Source organism: Perca fluviatilis, chromosome 4 (genome assembly GCF_010015445.1).
Source record: "Perca fluviatilis chromosome 4, GENO_Pfluv_1.0, whole genome shotgun sequence".
NCBI classification, from domain to species: Eukaryota; Metazoa; Chordata; class Actinopteri; order Perciformes; family Percidae; genus Perca; species Perca fluviatilis.
Window position 1 is genome coordinate 25,968,022 of NC_053115.1, and position 16,871 is coordinate 25,984,892.

The 16,871-nt window shown below is 39.7% G+C and overlaps 2 protein-coding genes across 10 annotated transcripts in view; both read left to right on the plus strand.

Annotated features, from left to right (window-relative positions):
• Nucleotides 1-4,908, plus strand: part of tead3b (TEA domain family member 3 b) — a 34,619-nt gene extending 29,711 nt beyond the window's left edge. For all 8 annotated transcript variants that reach the window (XM_039797534.1, XM_039797532.1, XM_039797533.1 and 5 more), the window contains 3 exons: nt 1,658-1,801; nt 1,973-2,125; nt 2,705-4,908. In XM_039797534.1, the coding sequence (XP_039653468.1) occupies nt 1,658-1,801; nt 1,973-2,125; nt 2,705-2,818 (411 nt within the window). In that variant the 3' untranslated portion in view covers nt 2,819-4,908. The remainder of the gene's footprint in view (nt 1-1,657; nt 1,802-1,972; nt 2,126-2,704) is intronic.
• A 1,095-nt stretch (nt 4,909-6,003) lies between these two features.
• smpd2b (sphingomyelin phosphodiesterase 2b) lies at nt 6,004-16,022 on the plus strand. 2 transcript variants are annotated; one of them, XM_039798775.1, is made up of 12 exons: nt 6,004-6,244; nt 6,951-7,110; nt 7,713-7,815; nt 7,924-8,020; nt 8,228-8,304; nt 9,032-9,125; nt 11,717-11,806; nt 11,916-11,998; nt 12,205-12,337; nt 12,824-12,928; nt 13,086-13,263; nt 14,527-16,022. In XM_039798775.1, the coding sequence occupies exons 3-12, from the start codon at nt 7,766-7,768 to the stop codon at nt 14,949-14,951; spliced, it is 1,332 nt and encodes a 443-aa protein (XP_039654709.1). In that variant the 5' UTR covers nt 6,004-6,244; nt 6,951-7,110; nt 7,713-7,765; the 3' UTR covers nt 14,952-16,022. The 2 variants fall into 2 exon arrangements, with proteins under 2 accessions (XP_039654709.1, XP_039654708.1); XM_039798774.1 differs by lacking the exon at nt 6,951-7,110 and having other exon boundaries at nt 6,005-6,244.
• Nucleotides 16,023-16,871: the final 849 nt, after the last annotated feature.

A 16,871-nucleotide genomic window follows, 5' to 3' on the forward strand; every position in this document is an offset into this window, starting at 1 on the left:
TTTGCTATTGAATATACAAGGCACCTCTAAAAAAAGAATGATAGTAACATTTTTAAGTGCACTTTTCTAATGACATTTTCTTTCAACTAACACAAAAAAAATCTCTGACTGTCTTTCGCCATATGTCGCAGCCTTTCGCGATGTGTTTATTGCGCCAGTTGATATCGCTGTAACGATAAAAAACGATATATTGTGCAGACCTACTACTCAACCTCACAATTAATGTGCTATGAGGACATTTAAGTTACATTGAAGTTATTCAATTCAATTCAATTCAATTCAATTCAATTTTATTTATAGTATCAAATCATAACATAAGTTATCTCGAGACACTTTACAGATAGAGTAGGTCTAGACCACACTCTATAATTTACAAAGCCCCAACAATTCCAACAATTCCAGTAATTCCCTCAAGAGCAAGCAGTGCGACAGTGGCGAGGAAAAACTCCCTCTTGGGAAGAAACCTCGGACAGACCCAGGCTCTTGGTAGGCGGTGTCTGACGAGCCGGTTGGGGGTGTGATGAACAGTGGCGATAGTAGTCACATTAATAATGGAACAGTGACTGGATGTAGCGGGAAGCTGCAGGGTTCAGCAGGACGCAGCATGACATTGCAGGGCATCGCTGAGCTCAGCAGGGAGTGCAGCAGGACCACGGCGACAGCTGCAACCAGGGTCTTGGTGCCAACGTTCTCCAAGGAAATACGCTTGGGGAAAAAAGCATAAGGACCGGGGAGTAAACTCCCCAGAAGCTAGGATTAGTAACAAGCATTTCTGGACGGGCTGCACACAAATAGTAATAGTAATAGTAACAGTAATAGAAACAGTAATAGAAAGGGAGAGGAGAGAGCAGCTCAGTGTGTCAAAGGAAGGAAGTCCCCCGGCAGTCTAGGACTATAACAGCGTAACTATAACAGGTAACTAAGAGAGCAGGTCATAAGGAGAGGTAGCTTTTCGGGGCTTAGAACTCTCCCCCGCCGCGATCTGGCTTGGCGCGCCTGCCTCCCTCTACTTTGTTATGTATTATTAATCTAACAATTATGAAGAGAAGCAGTTGGGCCAGTTAGGTGAACACTGCAACTCCTCACTCCCTAACTATAAGCTTTATCAAATAGGAGAGTTTTAAGTTCATTCTTGAATGAGGTGACAGTTTCTGCCCCGAACCCAGATCGGGAGCTGGTTCCATAGGAGAGGAGCCTGATAACTGAAGGCTCTAGCTCCCATTCTACTTTTAGAGACTCTAGGTACACCCAGTAACTCTGCATTCTGGGGCGCCAGTGTTCTAGTGGGACAATAGGGTATTAGGAGCTCTTCTAGATATGATGGTGCTAGACCATTTAGAGCTTTGTAGGTCAAGAGAAGGACTTTAAACTCAATCCTGGATTCAACAGGAAGCCAATGCAGAGAAGCTAATACAGGAGAAATATGATCTCTTTTCTTAGTTCTTGTGAGAACACGCGCTGCAGCATTCTGGATCAGCTGGAGAGTCTTAAGAGACTTATTTGAGCAACCTGACAGTAGGGAATTACAATAGTCCAGCCTGGAAGTAACAAATGCATGGACTAGTTTTTCAGCGTCGTTTTGAGACAGGATATTCCTAATTTTGGCAAAGTTATGTGATGATCATCACCAATCTGATGAAATGTTTGCCCTCTGCAGGCGGACCTGAACAGTAGCGGCATGCAGGACGGCCCTGGCTCTTTCTACGGTGTCAGCAGCCAGTACAGCAGCCTCGAGAACATGACCATCACTGTTTCAACCAAAGTCTGCTCGTTTGGCAAGCAGGTTGTGGAGAAAGTAGAGGTAAGAGTGTTCATTTGATTCTGTGTTCTTCTCTCAAACAACTGCAGCTTCTCATTTTAACCTTACTACTTTGTGTTTTTGACTGTGTGTGTGTGTGTGTGTGTGTGTGTGTGTGTGTGTGTGTGTGTGTGTGTGTGTGTGTGTGTGTGTGTGTGTGTGTGTGTGTTGCAGACAGAATATGCCCGCCTGGAGGGAGGAAGGTGTGTTTACAGGATCCACCGCTCTCCCATGTGCGAGTACATGATCAACTTTATCCACAAACTCAAACATTTGCCTGAAAAATACATGATGAACAGTGTTCTTGAAAACTTCACTATTCTACAGGTAATATACACTCGATAATATTGGATTGTTGAAGGAATAGTTTAATGTTTTGGGAAATATATGTAATATTTGCTTTCTTGCAGAGAGTTAGATGAGTTGATCGATACCACTCTCATGTCTGTACGGTAAATGTGAAGCTAACAGCCAGCAGCTGCATAGCTTAGCGTAGTTTAGCACAAAGATTGGAATAGCTAGCCCGGCATATACCGTAATCCCCCGTAAAACCACAATGTGTTGTTTTTACACTGGTTTTTGGACAGATTACGAAAAACAAGATATAATGTGTTTTATTAGGGAGCTCTAGATGTGCTGGGTAGGAGGTAGGTTACCTTCAAACAGGGCCAGGCTAGCTGTTTCCCCGTTTTCAGTTTTTATGCTAAGCTAACAGGCTGCTGGTTGTAGCTTTACACTTAGGGTACAGACGTGAGTGGTATCAATCGTATCATTTAACTTTCGGCAAGAAAGCCAATAAGAGTATTTCCCAAAAAGTCAAACTATTGAAATCAGGAATTTATGTTTGTCACTGAAGCATTTCTAGACAGACTGTTTCTCACTTGACATTTTCCCTCTGCCCCTCAGGTGGTGACGAACCGCGACACCCAGGAGACCTTGCTCTGTATAGCGTTTGTTTTTGAGGTTTCTACAAGTGAACATGGAGCTCAGTATCATGTCTACAGACTTGTTAAAGACTAACAGCTCTTCAGGGAGGTTTTGGAAAAGCCAGACAAAAGCGTGACACAATCTCTCTTCGACCAGCTCAACCATCCAGGAAAAAGTACAACAAAAAAACATTCAAAAAATGCTAGACCGAACTAACATGGACACATTTTATGCTTTAAAAGAAGTTGTCTTGTTCGCAAGGAAAAAAAAAGAGTGAATCTCAACGTGCCAACGCGCAAAGAAATTTTGAAGAATTACGGATTTTTCGAACAACCAGCTATTTTCCATGTGTTTAAACATGCTTTAGATGAAGTGGGTCACTTTTGCCAAGGTCATAGATGGAGCTTGAAATGTTTTTATTGAGGGAACGAGAATGTGCTTAGGGTTGGAAAGACTCTATAGTATTCAAGGTGATCACACTCGGAGCAATAAGAGAAGTGTATATAAGATTGAAGAAGTAGAGAGAGAACAGGACCACGGAAGGGGAAAACCAGAGCCAAGTGGTGTTGTTGCAGTAGGTTGGTTAGGAAAGCAAGTGCCTTTTCTCCAAAGATTATATCATTGCCTGCCACTTTTGATTGCCTTTTTTTACTACCTCTTGTTTTAAAACGAACAGTAAACAGTCAGACTGGTGTATTTTGTCTGAAATTTTTTTTTGGAAAGAAACCTCTCAGATTGACATCTTTTGAGACGTTTTTGTATTTGGGCACACAGAGGAATGGGATGGGATAACTAATTTTCATGTAGCCTGTTGTTTTTACAAAAAGATCGTCCCAAGTTTTACAGTCCACGTGTATAGGGAGAAGGTTTATTGTGTTACCGTACTATTTAGGTTCTGCTTTTTTATGTTTTATTACACAATTTAAAAATCAGGTCTTACAAGCATCTATCTATAACTGACTTTTGACACTAAAGATGCCTTGTACCATTGCTAGCCTGACATAAAGCCAGGGCTTTGCCACCCTTCCCCTGTTAATTCTTTCTGTTTGAAGACGTGTGCTTGGTTGCACTTAAAAGATCAAGAAGGGGAGGTGAAGCAACAGCAGTGCTTATTTTCTGCCTTGAGTTTGTTATGTAGCCTTATTGAAAAAAATGAACTGTTTCTGTACTGTGAGTCAGTGGATGCTAAAGGAATATGTGTTACATAGGAGTATTTTTTTGGGGGGGGGGAATTTCTGTTCATATTTGTGATCAAGTAACTCAGCACAGAGACCATGGTTTGAGTGGAGAGAAGTTGATCACTGTTTCTTTTGTTTAAAAAAGAGATTGTATGCTGTGAAGCCGGTTCATTTGCTTCACCCTTCTCCGCTGTAATGTGTGGAGAAGCTGCATCTGTTGATAAAAGTTCAGTTTTGATATTTAAGACAATTTTTTTATTTTTTTTTACTGACATTAAACATGAAATAATTTTGAAAATCAAACGAAATAATTGTCTTGAATGAGAGCTATTGTCTCTGTGCTGTAGAGTATGACCATTGATTGTTATTTATAGGGTTGGAAAAGAAATAGCGGGAGGGCAGGGTGGGGTATTGGAGATGTATTGATCATTTTCCACTGTGATGGAGATGTTAAAAGTATTGCAGGACACATATTTGAGACTGTCATCCCATGGATCCTGCTCGACAAGTGTCTACTCTGAGTGGTTCACTGGACAATTGTGATATAAAAGTTCAAATTTAAAATAATAATTGCACCTGGCTTTGAATGTCATATTTCACAAGCTAGATACAATAACACTCCTCCTCTAGCAGGTTTCTCAATTTATCTTTTATACAGACATGTTTTCGCCTTCATCAAGATTCATGTTTTTTTTTAAATTCTGTTGTCTTTTGACTTTCAGTGTTTGCCATATGCTTCACTGAAAATAATGTGTGATTGTGCTGATATTGATAATTAATAATGAGATATCTAATGTTATGTATCATATTCTGAATGGTGTGGGCAGATTTTGTTTTGTTTTTGGTTTAAGGTGGTTTACTGTTGTCTTTGTTACCATTGTGCATTGCAATTTTATACTTCAAAGTAGAGGTTGGACTATGTAATCAAACAAATGTATCTAACAATAAAAGACGCATGGTGCCTTTGGAGCCATTTTTCCCCATTAAACATGTTTCTAAATTTGTTTTGCATGGTGGTTCTTTTCATAGTGATATCACAGACGAATATGAAACCAAATATTGTGTTAGTGTTGGCTTCCACAAGTTAGCGTTGATCTTGCTCTTGCACTTCTCTTTTATCCATTTTACTGAATCCATTTTATCTCAGCATTAATTTCAGTGTTCCCAAGTGTTGCACAAGATTATGACATCCAATTACAAATTTAAGCTGTGTTGCCACTGCAAATGCTGTTATCAAACATAAATCCTTTAGCAATGTATACACTGAAGGACCAGAGATTTTGGTATATTGAAATCAGAATAGAGTAGCCTATGTGATAAAGTATGATAAAATGTTCAGTGGGAATATAGATGAAATTCAAAATCAGGTCACAGAATGTGGTGCATCTACAGGTAGGCCACATTTACTCATGTAATGTACTGTGTAATTTTGAAGTGGCCTACTTGGCTTGAGTATTTCCTTTTTTGAATACTTTCTTCATTACATTTCAGAGGGAAATGTACTTTTTACTTCACTATATTCATCTGAGAAATTTACTGTAGTTACTGGTTACTTTTCAAATTAAGATTTTACACAAAAAGTTTAATTGCCAAAGATTAAACCTGTGGTTCCCAACTTTTTTTATTTTTTTTTTTAGATCTCATGACACCTTATTAAAAAGTAGCTAGTGTCTAGTTGGGACCTCTTATCATGTTTCCATCAAAGAGTGATTTCTTGATGAAACTTAGAAAAGTCACACACAAAAATATTGACAATCTAATAATGGTTATATTTCTTTTTAAGTTATTTTCGGGCTTTGAATCAAGGAGTATAATTACTTGTTTGGGGGAAGCGTATGACTAAAAGAACTTCACCTCCCAGAAGTAATTGCGGCTGATGCTGAATCAAACCGGAAACAACTGTCAAGTTAGCTAAAATAACACCGGATGTTCGGTGAATGACTTCACACAAAAATAAATTATTGTTTATTTGAGATGGCGTTTTTTCCAATAAGTAATTCATAATTACTACTCACGCCTTTCAAAATGTGTTCTATACACGTTTTTAGGGAATCCTGGAATTCTGTTAGACGCGACTCTAGTTCCTGTTTTACCGGAAATCAACACAAATATTTGTATCCGTCGCTTGCGGTCGCTTGTAGGAAAAGGACGTAGCAATGGAAGTGGTCCAACACCGCTAAGTTACCGTTAGTGTTCGTTATTTGAGATGCTGCTCAACCGATTTTGATATTAATTAACTGGGAATAGTTAGCTAGCACGCTTACAAAGCCAAAACTAACATTACAGCATAATAACGGTTAGACGGTCCAGTTAACTTCAGCTGACGTCAACAGCTCGTGAGGTGAGTTGAATTAGCTAATAAATAAATAAACCATATTGTTAACAAGTCAACAGTAACCGGAGACGTTCCCGGTTAACGTTACAGCGACTAACGTTAGTCAAATGGCTAACGTTATTGTTTAGCAGCTGTTAACGTTATCTTACGCTAGCTAAGTGGTTAACGGTCAAATATTACAGCTACAACGTTACATGATAATGAAGGCAACTCTTACGGTTTCATCAACATATCCACTAACAAAGCACTGAGATGGCTGGGTGTAAAGTTAGCATCGACGTCAGCTAAAACTTTATCCACCTTGTCTGCAATGCCAATGTTCCTCAACCGCTGCATTTCTTGCCCCCAAACAACCTGCATTTTGGGTCACATATAGCTTAACTTAACCTGGAGTCATTTGGCTGTGCAAAACCCAGGGCACATGCAGGCTATAAAGATGACAACATTTACCAGCTTAATTTGTTTGTTTTAGTGTCAGTAAGTTTATCCTCATTTTGAGTTAAAGTCCAGTGTCGGTGCCACTAGCTGTTACCGTTACCTGGCTACGACATCTACTGTCTGTACACTCCTTTGTGGACGCATTGTTGAGGTTAATGTTTAGCCTTAGAATAGCAAAGGAATGGTTTATTTATGTTGTTTGCTCTCTCTGTAATGACACTAAAGCCCCTTGATTCTTTTCACTGCATTGCTGCTTCCCCCTTTTTCTCCCCAGACAGAGCAAAGCCATGTCAGCACTTTGTTCTGGACTGGTGTATTGTTGCCCTCCCAGGAGAAAGGAGTGAATGCAATCGCCTCTATACTTTGTCTCTTTCTGAAAAAAGAAAAGAAAATCAACATTTCCCCCACTGCATGACACCGTGAGGCCTGTCAGGGTCAGTTCAGTTCTCATAGGCCTAGTACATTATTAAAAAAAAACATAGTAGCTTATTTTCAGACCTGATTAAACCTTTTTAAAGATGTATATTCATTATTTTAGTATAAAGAATTGTATTCACAGTTTACGATTAGAGTATTCCAGAGGAGCAAATAAGATTCGTTTACGTTTTTTCTGTTACAAATAGTAAAAATCTGCTGAATCCTTAAAACAATTTATGGCCAGGAACTGGAACTATAGTCAGGCTGCAGTCTGCTTGGTTTGCCTTTTTGGCGCTTACTATGCAGTTTTTAATGTTTATTTTTGTGTTTACTTTTACCACAGACTCGTGATTGTGTGCTTTTTCAGTTTATAAAGTATATGAACTGAATTCATACGTGTGTATTTGCACTTGGTCTATAAGTTGTCCAGTTGTCCAACTCTCAAATGGCTTTACTTTGCGGAATTACTCCCGTTATGTGTATTGTACAATATATGCTGGACGTTTGTGTGCACACCAAGACATGCCATGCTACCTAATATGTCCATGTGGGATTAGATAACAGAAATTGACCTCAAACAACAACTTCTAACAACAGTAATGTTTATGTGTCACATTAGGAGCTGCCCCATCTGACACTCCATCACATCTACTGATCCACTGATCTGCCAGCATGGCTAACACAGACTCTGTCAATGTCCGGGTCCTCTCTCTGAACTGCTGGTCAGTGGCTGTGGTTTGTAGTTATTCTTAATGTATTGGGGTTTAGTTTGTCTTAATGCATGTATGCAAGCACACAGTGTCCATACTCTCTCTGATTCTTTTTTTCAGGGGGATCCGCTACCTTAGCAAGCACTGTCCTCAGCGCTATGCCATGATTGGAGATATGTTGTGCAGGGAAGAGCATGATATTGTCTTACTGCAAGAGGTTGGTGGCAGCCATTTTACAGAGTTATAAAGTTGCAGAGTCATCCCTAATCTGATTGACTTTTTTCAACTCTTAGTTAAATGTTGTGTTTTCTGCAATGAAGACCAACCTTCGGTCATACATCTTGTAAACTCGTATGAACAATATTAATTAGGCAAAGATGGCTGGTATTCTAATTTTGTGACATATAGATTTTTTTTTTCCCAGGTGTGGAGTGAGAAAGACTACCTATCCTTGAAAAGGAAACTTGCCTGTAGTCATCCTCACTCTCATTACTTCAAAAGGTAATGTTTTCACTCTAATCCCAAGGTTGCTGCGCAATCTTTTCTGAACCTGTTAGCGTTGGACGTCTTTCATTCTAAGATTAAAATTCATGAGTTGTTTTCAAAAGGGTCCTGAAGTGCCCCTCTGTCAGAAAAATGTACTTGCATGACATTGATCTAAAGACCCAAAATGTAACTGAAGTCTAGGCACAACTTAATGCAGCTTAATTCTTTCTTGACCTCCATACAAAAGCACAAGACTGAGATTAATCAAAGTCCTTACCTTTCTAATCCCCTTTGCAGCTCACAGAAATGTCAACTCTAGTAGATAAATTCTCACATTTACTACAGATTACACATAGTAACTAAAGATGTAGATCGCCATGGAAACCAGGAATGTGAGTTGTTTCTTTAAACCCAACAGTATTACCTGCATACTGAGCAATATCCAGAAGTGCAATATCTCATTCTTCTACTGTTTTAGTCATAGCAAATGTATATTTTCTTATCTTTAACATATATTTGTTTTGTTTTTAGCCTATGTTTATATTTTTCTCTATTACTAATTACTGTTTTATGTGTGTGCGGAATGCATCTTCAGGATTGCTACTTAATTTCGTTCTACGTTGTTTTGCAATTACAATAAAGGAATTCTATTCTATTCTAAACGATGATCATGTACTTCTGAAGCTGTAACTTGTAGGCAACTAACTTCTACTCATGTCCTGTTTTTTCTCTCTTTCTTCAGTGGAGTCATCGGCAGTGGGCTGGCCATTTTCTCCAAACACAGAATCCACGATACATTTCTTTTTCGCTACTCACTGAATGGTTATCCATACATGGTAAGTCTGGGCAGCCTGAGACACAGAAAGCCGTGTTTTGTACTGTAAATTCCAAATATTAATTGATGAAAGTGAAGAATAGTAAACAAAACAGTTGAAAAGATAATCTTAATCAATCTAAATATTTGCCAAAAAGTATTCCCACAATGTTATACATATAGCACTTTTACACAATAAGTTCTGAAATGTGCTTCACAAAAGACATTAAACCAATTAACTACATTCCTGTGTGTGGGTGTGTGGGTGTGGGTGGGTGTGGGTGGGTGTGGGTGGATCGGGCCACATTTTTCTGCCCGGCCCGCGTCCGACAGAGCAGTAACCCGGCCCGAGCCCGACAGGCGTTAAGAAATTTATCTCTGAGCCCGGCACACTTAAAATCTTGTAGGTTTGTTTGTGTGGAAAGCCCACTTTTATTAAGCAACTGTAGGAAGGCATTCGGAAATGTCATCAGATGAGCGCATCAAGCACACGTTAACACGGGCACGCACCTACATAATACGCTTTTTTAAATCTAAAATGTCCAGTGCCTTATCGCGCTGATGTGACCGAGCCCGGCCTGAACCCGAACATAATTTCTAAATATCTGTCCGGGCCCGGCCCGTCGGGTCCCAATTGTGTGTGTGTGTGTGTGTGTGTGTGTGTGTGTGTGGTGTTAGGGGTGTCACGATTCTCCAAATTCGATTTTAAGGTCTCGATTCGACTTTCAATTTGAAAAACAATTCAGCAAGTGTTATTTAAATATACTTCTGAGTTCTAGTTACAAACTTTCTAATGCCTCGTTACAGAGTACAGAAACTATTTGTACTACTGTAGACGTTTGGTATCATTCCAGGCATTATTAGTGGGGTAATTTATGAGCTACAAACGTGGTTCCATTAGCGCCTGCACTAAGCTAACCAGCTGATAACGCTAACTCGACCAACGTTATAACAAGGGGAAAAAAGCTTATGGGGGGTTGTTTGGCTCGAGGTCAAGGTGCAAAGCAGCCTAGGGTGAAATTACTCCAAACAATCCCTTTAAGTACCTGTAAGTTTATAAATAACTGATTTGTCGGTTCACGATAATTAGCCCTATTTATGATTCTGATTGCTCTCTTTTTAAGTAAGAAAATTGGATTTGTGATTGTTTTATGTGTTTTCCCCCAAACTTCCACACCATAAGTTACATATGGCAGTAGGAGAGATTGATATAATAAATGTAATGAATATGTAGTAAGAATATCTTTTGTTTTGTTCAGAGTTGCTATGGACTTTGATATTTTGGTTTTAATATGATTAACATTTGGTTTCCAGCATATGTTGTGATCTATGATAACTCCCAGAAATCTGTTCTCATATACTCTTTCTATTTCAATAGTATCTAACATAATATGTCTAGAATGTCCAAATATTATGTATTTAGTTTTATTTATGTTCAGTGACAACTTGTTAAGATTAAACCATGGTTTTAAAGAGTCTAGTTCTGTTTCCACTGTATCCAAAAGCTGCTCCATGTTTTTGCCAGAACAAAACAAGTTGGTGTCATCAGCAAACAAAACCAAATTAAATATTTTAGATACATTAGAAATGTCATTTATGTATATAGAAATATGGCACCTGAAGGCACCATGGAGTCCTGTCAGAGCCCACATGCTTTACCTTTGTTGTTTGTTTCCATAAATCACTCACGGGGAAGGCAAAATATTGCCACACCGGTTTCTTCAGGGAAGTAGGAGGATTTTCCAGTTCTGTTGTTTTCCCGTTATCGGAATCGCAAATCCTGCTTTTGATTTCGATTGTCGAAATTGAAAATTCGAAATCTTGACACACCCTCATATACATTTACTACATTACTGTTTACACTCCGTTCATTATTCACAATTACTGTCCAAATTATATAACTTTATTTTATATTTTTAGTGTTATATTTTATTCCTAAACTTAACTTGTACTACTTTGGGGTTTAAATTCATATTTATGTTTACTTGTGTGGTATTCCTTTTGTTTACCTAATGAGCAAACAAGTCAGCAATCTCGGAACCCATCGGTCTGACGGCAATTTATTCTCTGGGGGCAACAGGCAATATTTCAGGGGTACCGGTCTAGCTAGCGGATATCCTGGCAAACACTTACTCTTCTATGCATCGATCATTGTTTACAATCGGAGTCAATACTTTTGTAAATCTTTTAGTTCCAGACGACATTTTGGCTAATCTCTATAAACCAGACAATAGGCGATGGGTTCTGAGATTGCATTTCAGCCAATGTCTTCCTTCTCTTTTGCTCTCCACACGGACTGTTTACGTGCATGCAACCAAAGCCCATCCCATACCAAAATTTGATCCTGTTGCCTACAGATTCCACATTCATATGCAGATATCTGTTTATAGAGATTAGCAAGTCAGCGATAAAGTGAGGAGCCGGTCCTATACTTGTCTTATACGTGATCATTAAACTCTTTCTTCAATTCCACTCTAAAACATACAGGTAACCAGTGTAGAGATGGATTGACATTTTGACATTGTCACCCTCAGAGTTGTGTTACAACCTCTCATTGCAGATTAGCATACCGCCTTTTCTCACATAACTTACTGTGTTTTCCCTAATATTTAGGCTCACCATGGAGACTGGTTTGGAGGTAAAGCTGTTGGGATGGCCATCCTAAACATTGGCAGCCTGACTGCAAATGTCTATGTTACTCATGTAAGGTTTTCTAATACCAGTGCTCAACCATATATATATATATATACACACACACACACACACACACAGTTATTGACCAATGTTCTGTTTCTCTGTGTATTGATTTAAGCTGCATGCAGAGTACTGCAGAGACAAGGACTCGTATCTACCTCACAGAGTGGTTCAGGCCTGGGAGCTGCAGCAGTTCATTCGGTAGTGTGTCTGTGTTAATTCTGCACAAAGAGTTTGAGCTGGTGTAATATTTGCTTATTTTTCTCAGATGAGGTGCTATCTTGAGTTACTGAAAATGTTTAAAGCAGCACTACAGTGCCCGACAGTATTCCTAATCAGTACTCCCTTTTTAATCAAGTTTCATCTTGTTTTGTGGCATTGGTAATAGATGTGTTTTTCTGTATCAGCCACACCTCTGCTGGAGCAGATGTGGTGATTTTAGGTGGTGACCTCAACATGCACCCCGAGGACCTCGGCAACAGACTACTGAGGTCTTACACTGGACTCCGAGACTCTTATTTAGAGACCGCTAAATTTGATGTAGGTAGTGACAACAATGCTATTAGGATTGTTTTTGTCTGCTAAAACAGTAATTAAAGGAAAATTCAGTTTTTTAAATGGAGCTTAATCTTGTAGTTTGGGCCATAATTTGTATTGGTTATGATAGCATTTGCCTTTTTAAAGTTTTCTTTTTACATTTTATAAGGTTCACAGTGAAATTTGAGGCACAGTGACAGTGGTATACAGACACATTTACTAAACCATTTACTCTATGTAGATGTAAAAGGAAGGTGACCATACCCTAGAAGTTGGCTAACGCACAACCTCAAGTACACTTGGTCAGTAGTGGCAGTAGTTCTGCCAAGTTGTAAAGCTGTATCCAGCAGTGGCATTGTGGCCCCATATCTAAAGAGTTGAGCTTGTAAGTTAAATGTCATCAGTGACAGAAAAAAATGTTGTACAGGTTGTAAGGATAAAAAATGCTTTTTTTTTTTAATGAATGTTAAACCTTATTTTCTGTTGCAGGGATGTGAGGATGGTATGACTCTCATAGCTGACAACCCTTTTATCAGTAAAAAGGAGCTTCTTCCTTTCGAGAAGGGAATTCGAATTGACTACATCCTGTTTAAGGTGGGTGAAAGCTTTATGTTGTCACACCTGCTGTGTTAATATCCCCTCATGTTCGCAGCAAGGTGTTGGAGTCCTCAGATGAATTTGTAATGTATTTTGACCCCCAAAGGGAATTTCCCTTCTTTCTTTTTTTCTTCTTTTTTTTTCTTCTTCTCAGGGTTCTTCCAAAATGGACGTCTATTGTGATTTCATGTCCACCACCAAAGGCTCCGTCCCTGACCATCCATTCCCGTACTCCGACCATGAGGCTCTGACTGCTGGGCTTAGGCTGGAGACACACACTTCAACTGAGACCGGACGTGACAGGCAATCAAAGAATAAGGACTCTGCTGCAGGTATGTTTTCCAGCCATGCTAGCAGGGTGGCTCTAGGGACTGAAATATCTAAACCAGGAGTCAGCAACCTTAGCTGAGGTAGCTCAACCAATGGCACACTAGCAATAAGTGTGCAAGAGAGTTTTTTGGAAATGTTCAAATCCAAATGCCAAATGGCCTCTTTCACAGCCATTGTTAGCAGCACAGCCTGTTTTTTTTTGTAGTTTGATTGACTGTTTCCCCATACGCATTCCGCGAAGACCTGCCCTACTCTGTCTCTGATTGGCTAGTACTCGTTGCCTTCTTCACAGAATACGGCGCAAAGGAAAAAAACACTGCCTGAACGGGCTCGGTAGATGATTGCAGGCTTAATGCTGATGTGGCACACTGATTGACATGAACATTTTAAAATGGCACTTGATATTAAAAAGGGTGCCGACCCCTGATCTAAACAGTTCCTCTAGGGCCTTCATCGGGTCAAAGTGTTAATTTGTCCAACACTTTGGTTTATGATGCAATACCTCCAAAACCAATGGCATTGCCATCAGCCTCTGCTTTACTTTGTTCATTACCAAATGTTAGCATGCCAACACACTCAACTAAAATGGTGAACATGGTAAACGGCAATGTTTAATCCCGTCCGAGTGTATGTTGGCAATTTTTCAACCCCACCCCAGTTATAATTACAGCCGTTATTACGAACTTGCTGGCCCTCCTGTAATTTAAATCCCATCCGGACGGGACATCCTTGTATTTTAAAGTGGATCCCTCTTCTACTTTTTTATCAACTCCTTATGAAATTTTGCTTTTGAAGATGGAGGAAGTCAAAAATGTGTTTGCTAATCTGATAGATGGAAACATGTTAGGACCAACGTATAGGACTATTTTGGAACCAATACCACGCCGGAAAAAATGTAAGTCATCAGGAGAGCAAGTCCTCGTGAAAGCTCATCAAATGGACTGTTGTCATGTCAGCTACAGGTAGGTACTGGGATTCTTTTTTGGCTAGTGCATGTCTGTTATAGTCCACATCCTGTAATTTCATCATGGTTAAAATGCTATCCAGAACGATGTGTTAAATTAACAAGGAGCACAGTACATTTTTTATGTTGTAATTTTAATCCAGTTGGAATGGGGTTTAAATGCAGCCCCACAGAGCTGCTAGCATGGCTGTAGACTCTTACTTGTGTAAAATACACCAATGTCACTTGTGTTAAAGTCAGCTATCAAGTCTTGCAAGATTTTTGACTTGCTCCTTGTCTCCTCTCCCTTTCATGTCTTCAGGGAAGCTGGCTGAGTTGGTCGACATTGTGACAGAGGCCCGTACTGAAGTCAAAGTGGGCTTGCACTGTGCCGAGAGCATGCGCTACACCGCCAAACGCACCGGGGTGATGGGGTTGGCTCTGCTGTTTCTGGAGGTGGCCATCGCCACCGTGCCCTGGTTGGCCCTGGGCGCAGAACAACCTTTCCCTCGTACCTCCTTCTACCTGCTGGCTGCATTGTGCTTTGCCATCCTGCTGACCACCTTTCTGCTGTACATCTTCTATACCATAGAGCTGAAATCTCTTCAGGGGGCTGAAGACCAGATGAGGCTGGCTGTAGGAAGTCTGCAAGAGAAGCTCCGGGGCTTTCCTTTGGCTCAGCCCCACAACGCCCAGCGAAGGCCCCCAAAGGCCCATGAGCCCAGTGCTTTTGACCCAGAGGAATAATACAGGAGCCAACTGGGTCAAAGTGGGCTCATTGAAAGAAGCCTTTACAGTGGGCTTTAAGATGGATGTTTGAGGAAGTCCTTCATCCTCTGAATGTGTTTTATGCTCTTGAGATTAAGATTTGTACTGCACAGTGAAGGAGCTTTTGAAGGAGCTTTCTGAAAGTAGTGCAGGACACATGCTTTGACCTTTTTTAATACTTTTTATATAATAGTCTTTTTACCCCTAGATTTCCCTCTATGCACCTCAACACGCTTCCTGTTGCATAGCATAGTACTTGCCACTGCTGTTCTTAAAGGTCATAAATGTGACCATTTGTGTCTCTAGCCTCAGGTCCGACTTGCATTCCACCAACCACTAGTTCCAGCGGGACCAGTCGTTTGTTTTTAATTTCATGCTTCCCTTTTGTGATTTGGAAAGTCCACCACACAGTCACAGTGGGTCCAGACTATGTGCTGCTGATTTACTTGCAGAAAGAAGCACTACACGGAAGACACAGACACTCCGAATGTTGACGGTTTACATTTTGGTCAGTAATATTTGTTCTCTGCAGGACAGATTGTTAGGGAGCTTCCAGGGGCACTTAAAAACAAGGATCCTCATGCACCAGTTAGGACTTTTCAGTCTAGTATTCTGTAGGAAAAGGGACAAACTTGATCTGCATGTCTCATGTTCACTGTCTTGCACCGGCAAGTATCTTAATGTTAGAGACAATCTGCACAACTCTTTTCCAAAGTATAAATGTGAATAAAATAACTTAAGACCTAGAAAATTAGAAATGCTTAATATATCAAGTATTATAAGTGTGCAGTGCACTTAGTTGACTAACCAGATAAACCTCTTCCCTTTTATGTAAGAAAGTAAATTACGTAATGATTCACATTGCTGTAAGACAGTGTTATGACTCAGCAAAAGCCTAACAAAGACTTGTAATTTTTAAACTTTATTATTTCACCTCAGTGTTGGAAAAAAGGTTATAGAATTTTTAAAACAATACCTGATGTTCATTTCAACTTAAAATTGTTATAGGCATGATTATGAAAACAATAATAAAGAATGTATTCTCACGTTGCCTGACTCCTGTGGCTCTGGATAAGTCAGATAAGTCAGTGTATGATGAGTTCTACACACCCACCACTAGAGAGCACTATACGGACATGTGACAAACACACCAGCTCAACACCAGCAATTACAAGACAAGCCCAATTTACCCTCAGGGCAAGAGCACCCATGGGTGTGGTGCATTAACATTTTTCATTTGTTTCCCACAGCAAATCACATCAATGGATTTAATTTACTCATTTCAAAAGTTAAAAGAATACTGTGGCTTTATCACAGTTAAGTACCCTAATAAGTTGTTAGAGTTACACAGCCCCTGATCACGATGAATACATATGCTGTATGTGAATTAGGCTACACTACACATAATGCAAATTAGCTTGAAGCTCAGAATTTTATTGTGCATACCAAAATCAGTCCTTGAATTTTCACAAAAGATTGATAAAGCAGTTTTACTGGAAAGGGGTGTAAAATGAAGCTGTGTTTGAACAGGATTTAAGAGGCCAGAGCCAAGGGAAATACTTAGATGTATATGTCACACATCCCTTGTGCATCCCTGGCCTTTCTTAAGTATGTTTAAATGTTGCATCCTACTAATATTCTTTTGTCATATTTCTCTTTCTTGCATGATATTTACGTCAAGTTATAGTACTAGCCTAGGTCTAAGAAAGCTCATCCATACTGAAAGTATTTTACCTGCATCCTATCCTAATATATTATCCTGTTTGGCATTACTGCAAAACAAATACATTCAATTAATGACCTACTTGCAGTGTGAAGTGATGGCATCATTTCCCAACTCTTGCAGTAGTCGCAGGTATACAGAGGGATAATGTGCACTGTGAACAAGTCTAAACTCAG

What these genes read in the sequence shown, in the direction of transcription:
- smpd2b (XM_039798775.1), top strand. Translation starts at nt 7,766, where the DNA reads ATGGCTAACACAGACTCTGTCAATGTCCGGGTCCTCTCTCTGAACTGC. An exon ending in GTCCTCTCTCTGAACTGCTG is followed by an intron (nt 7,816 to 7,923) that starts GTCAGTGGCTGT and finishes TCTTTTTTTCAG; the next exon opens with GGGGATCCGCTACCTTAGCA. An exon ending in GAATAAGGACTCTGCTGCAG is followed by an intron (nt 13,264 to 14,526) that starts GTATGTTTTCCA and finishes TCATGTCTTCAG; the next exon opens with GGAAGCTGGCTGAGTTGGTC.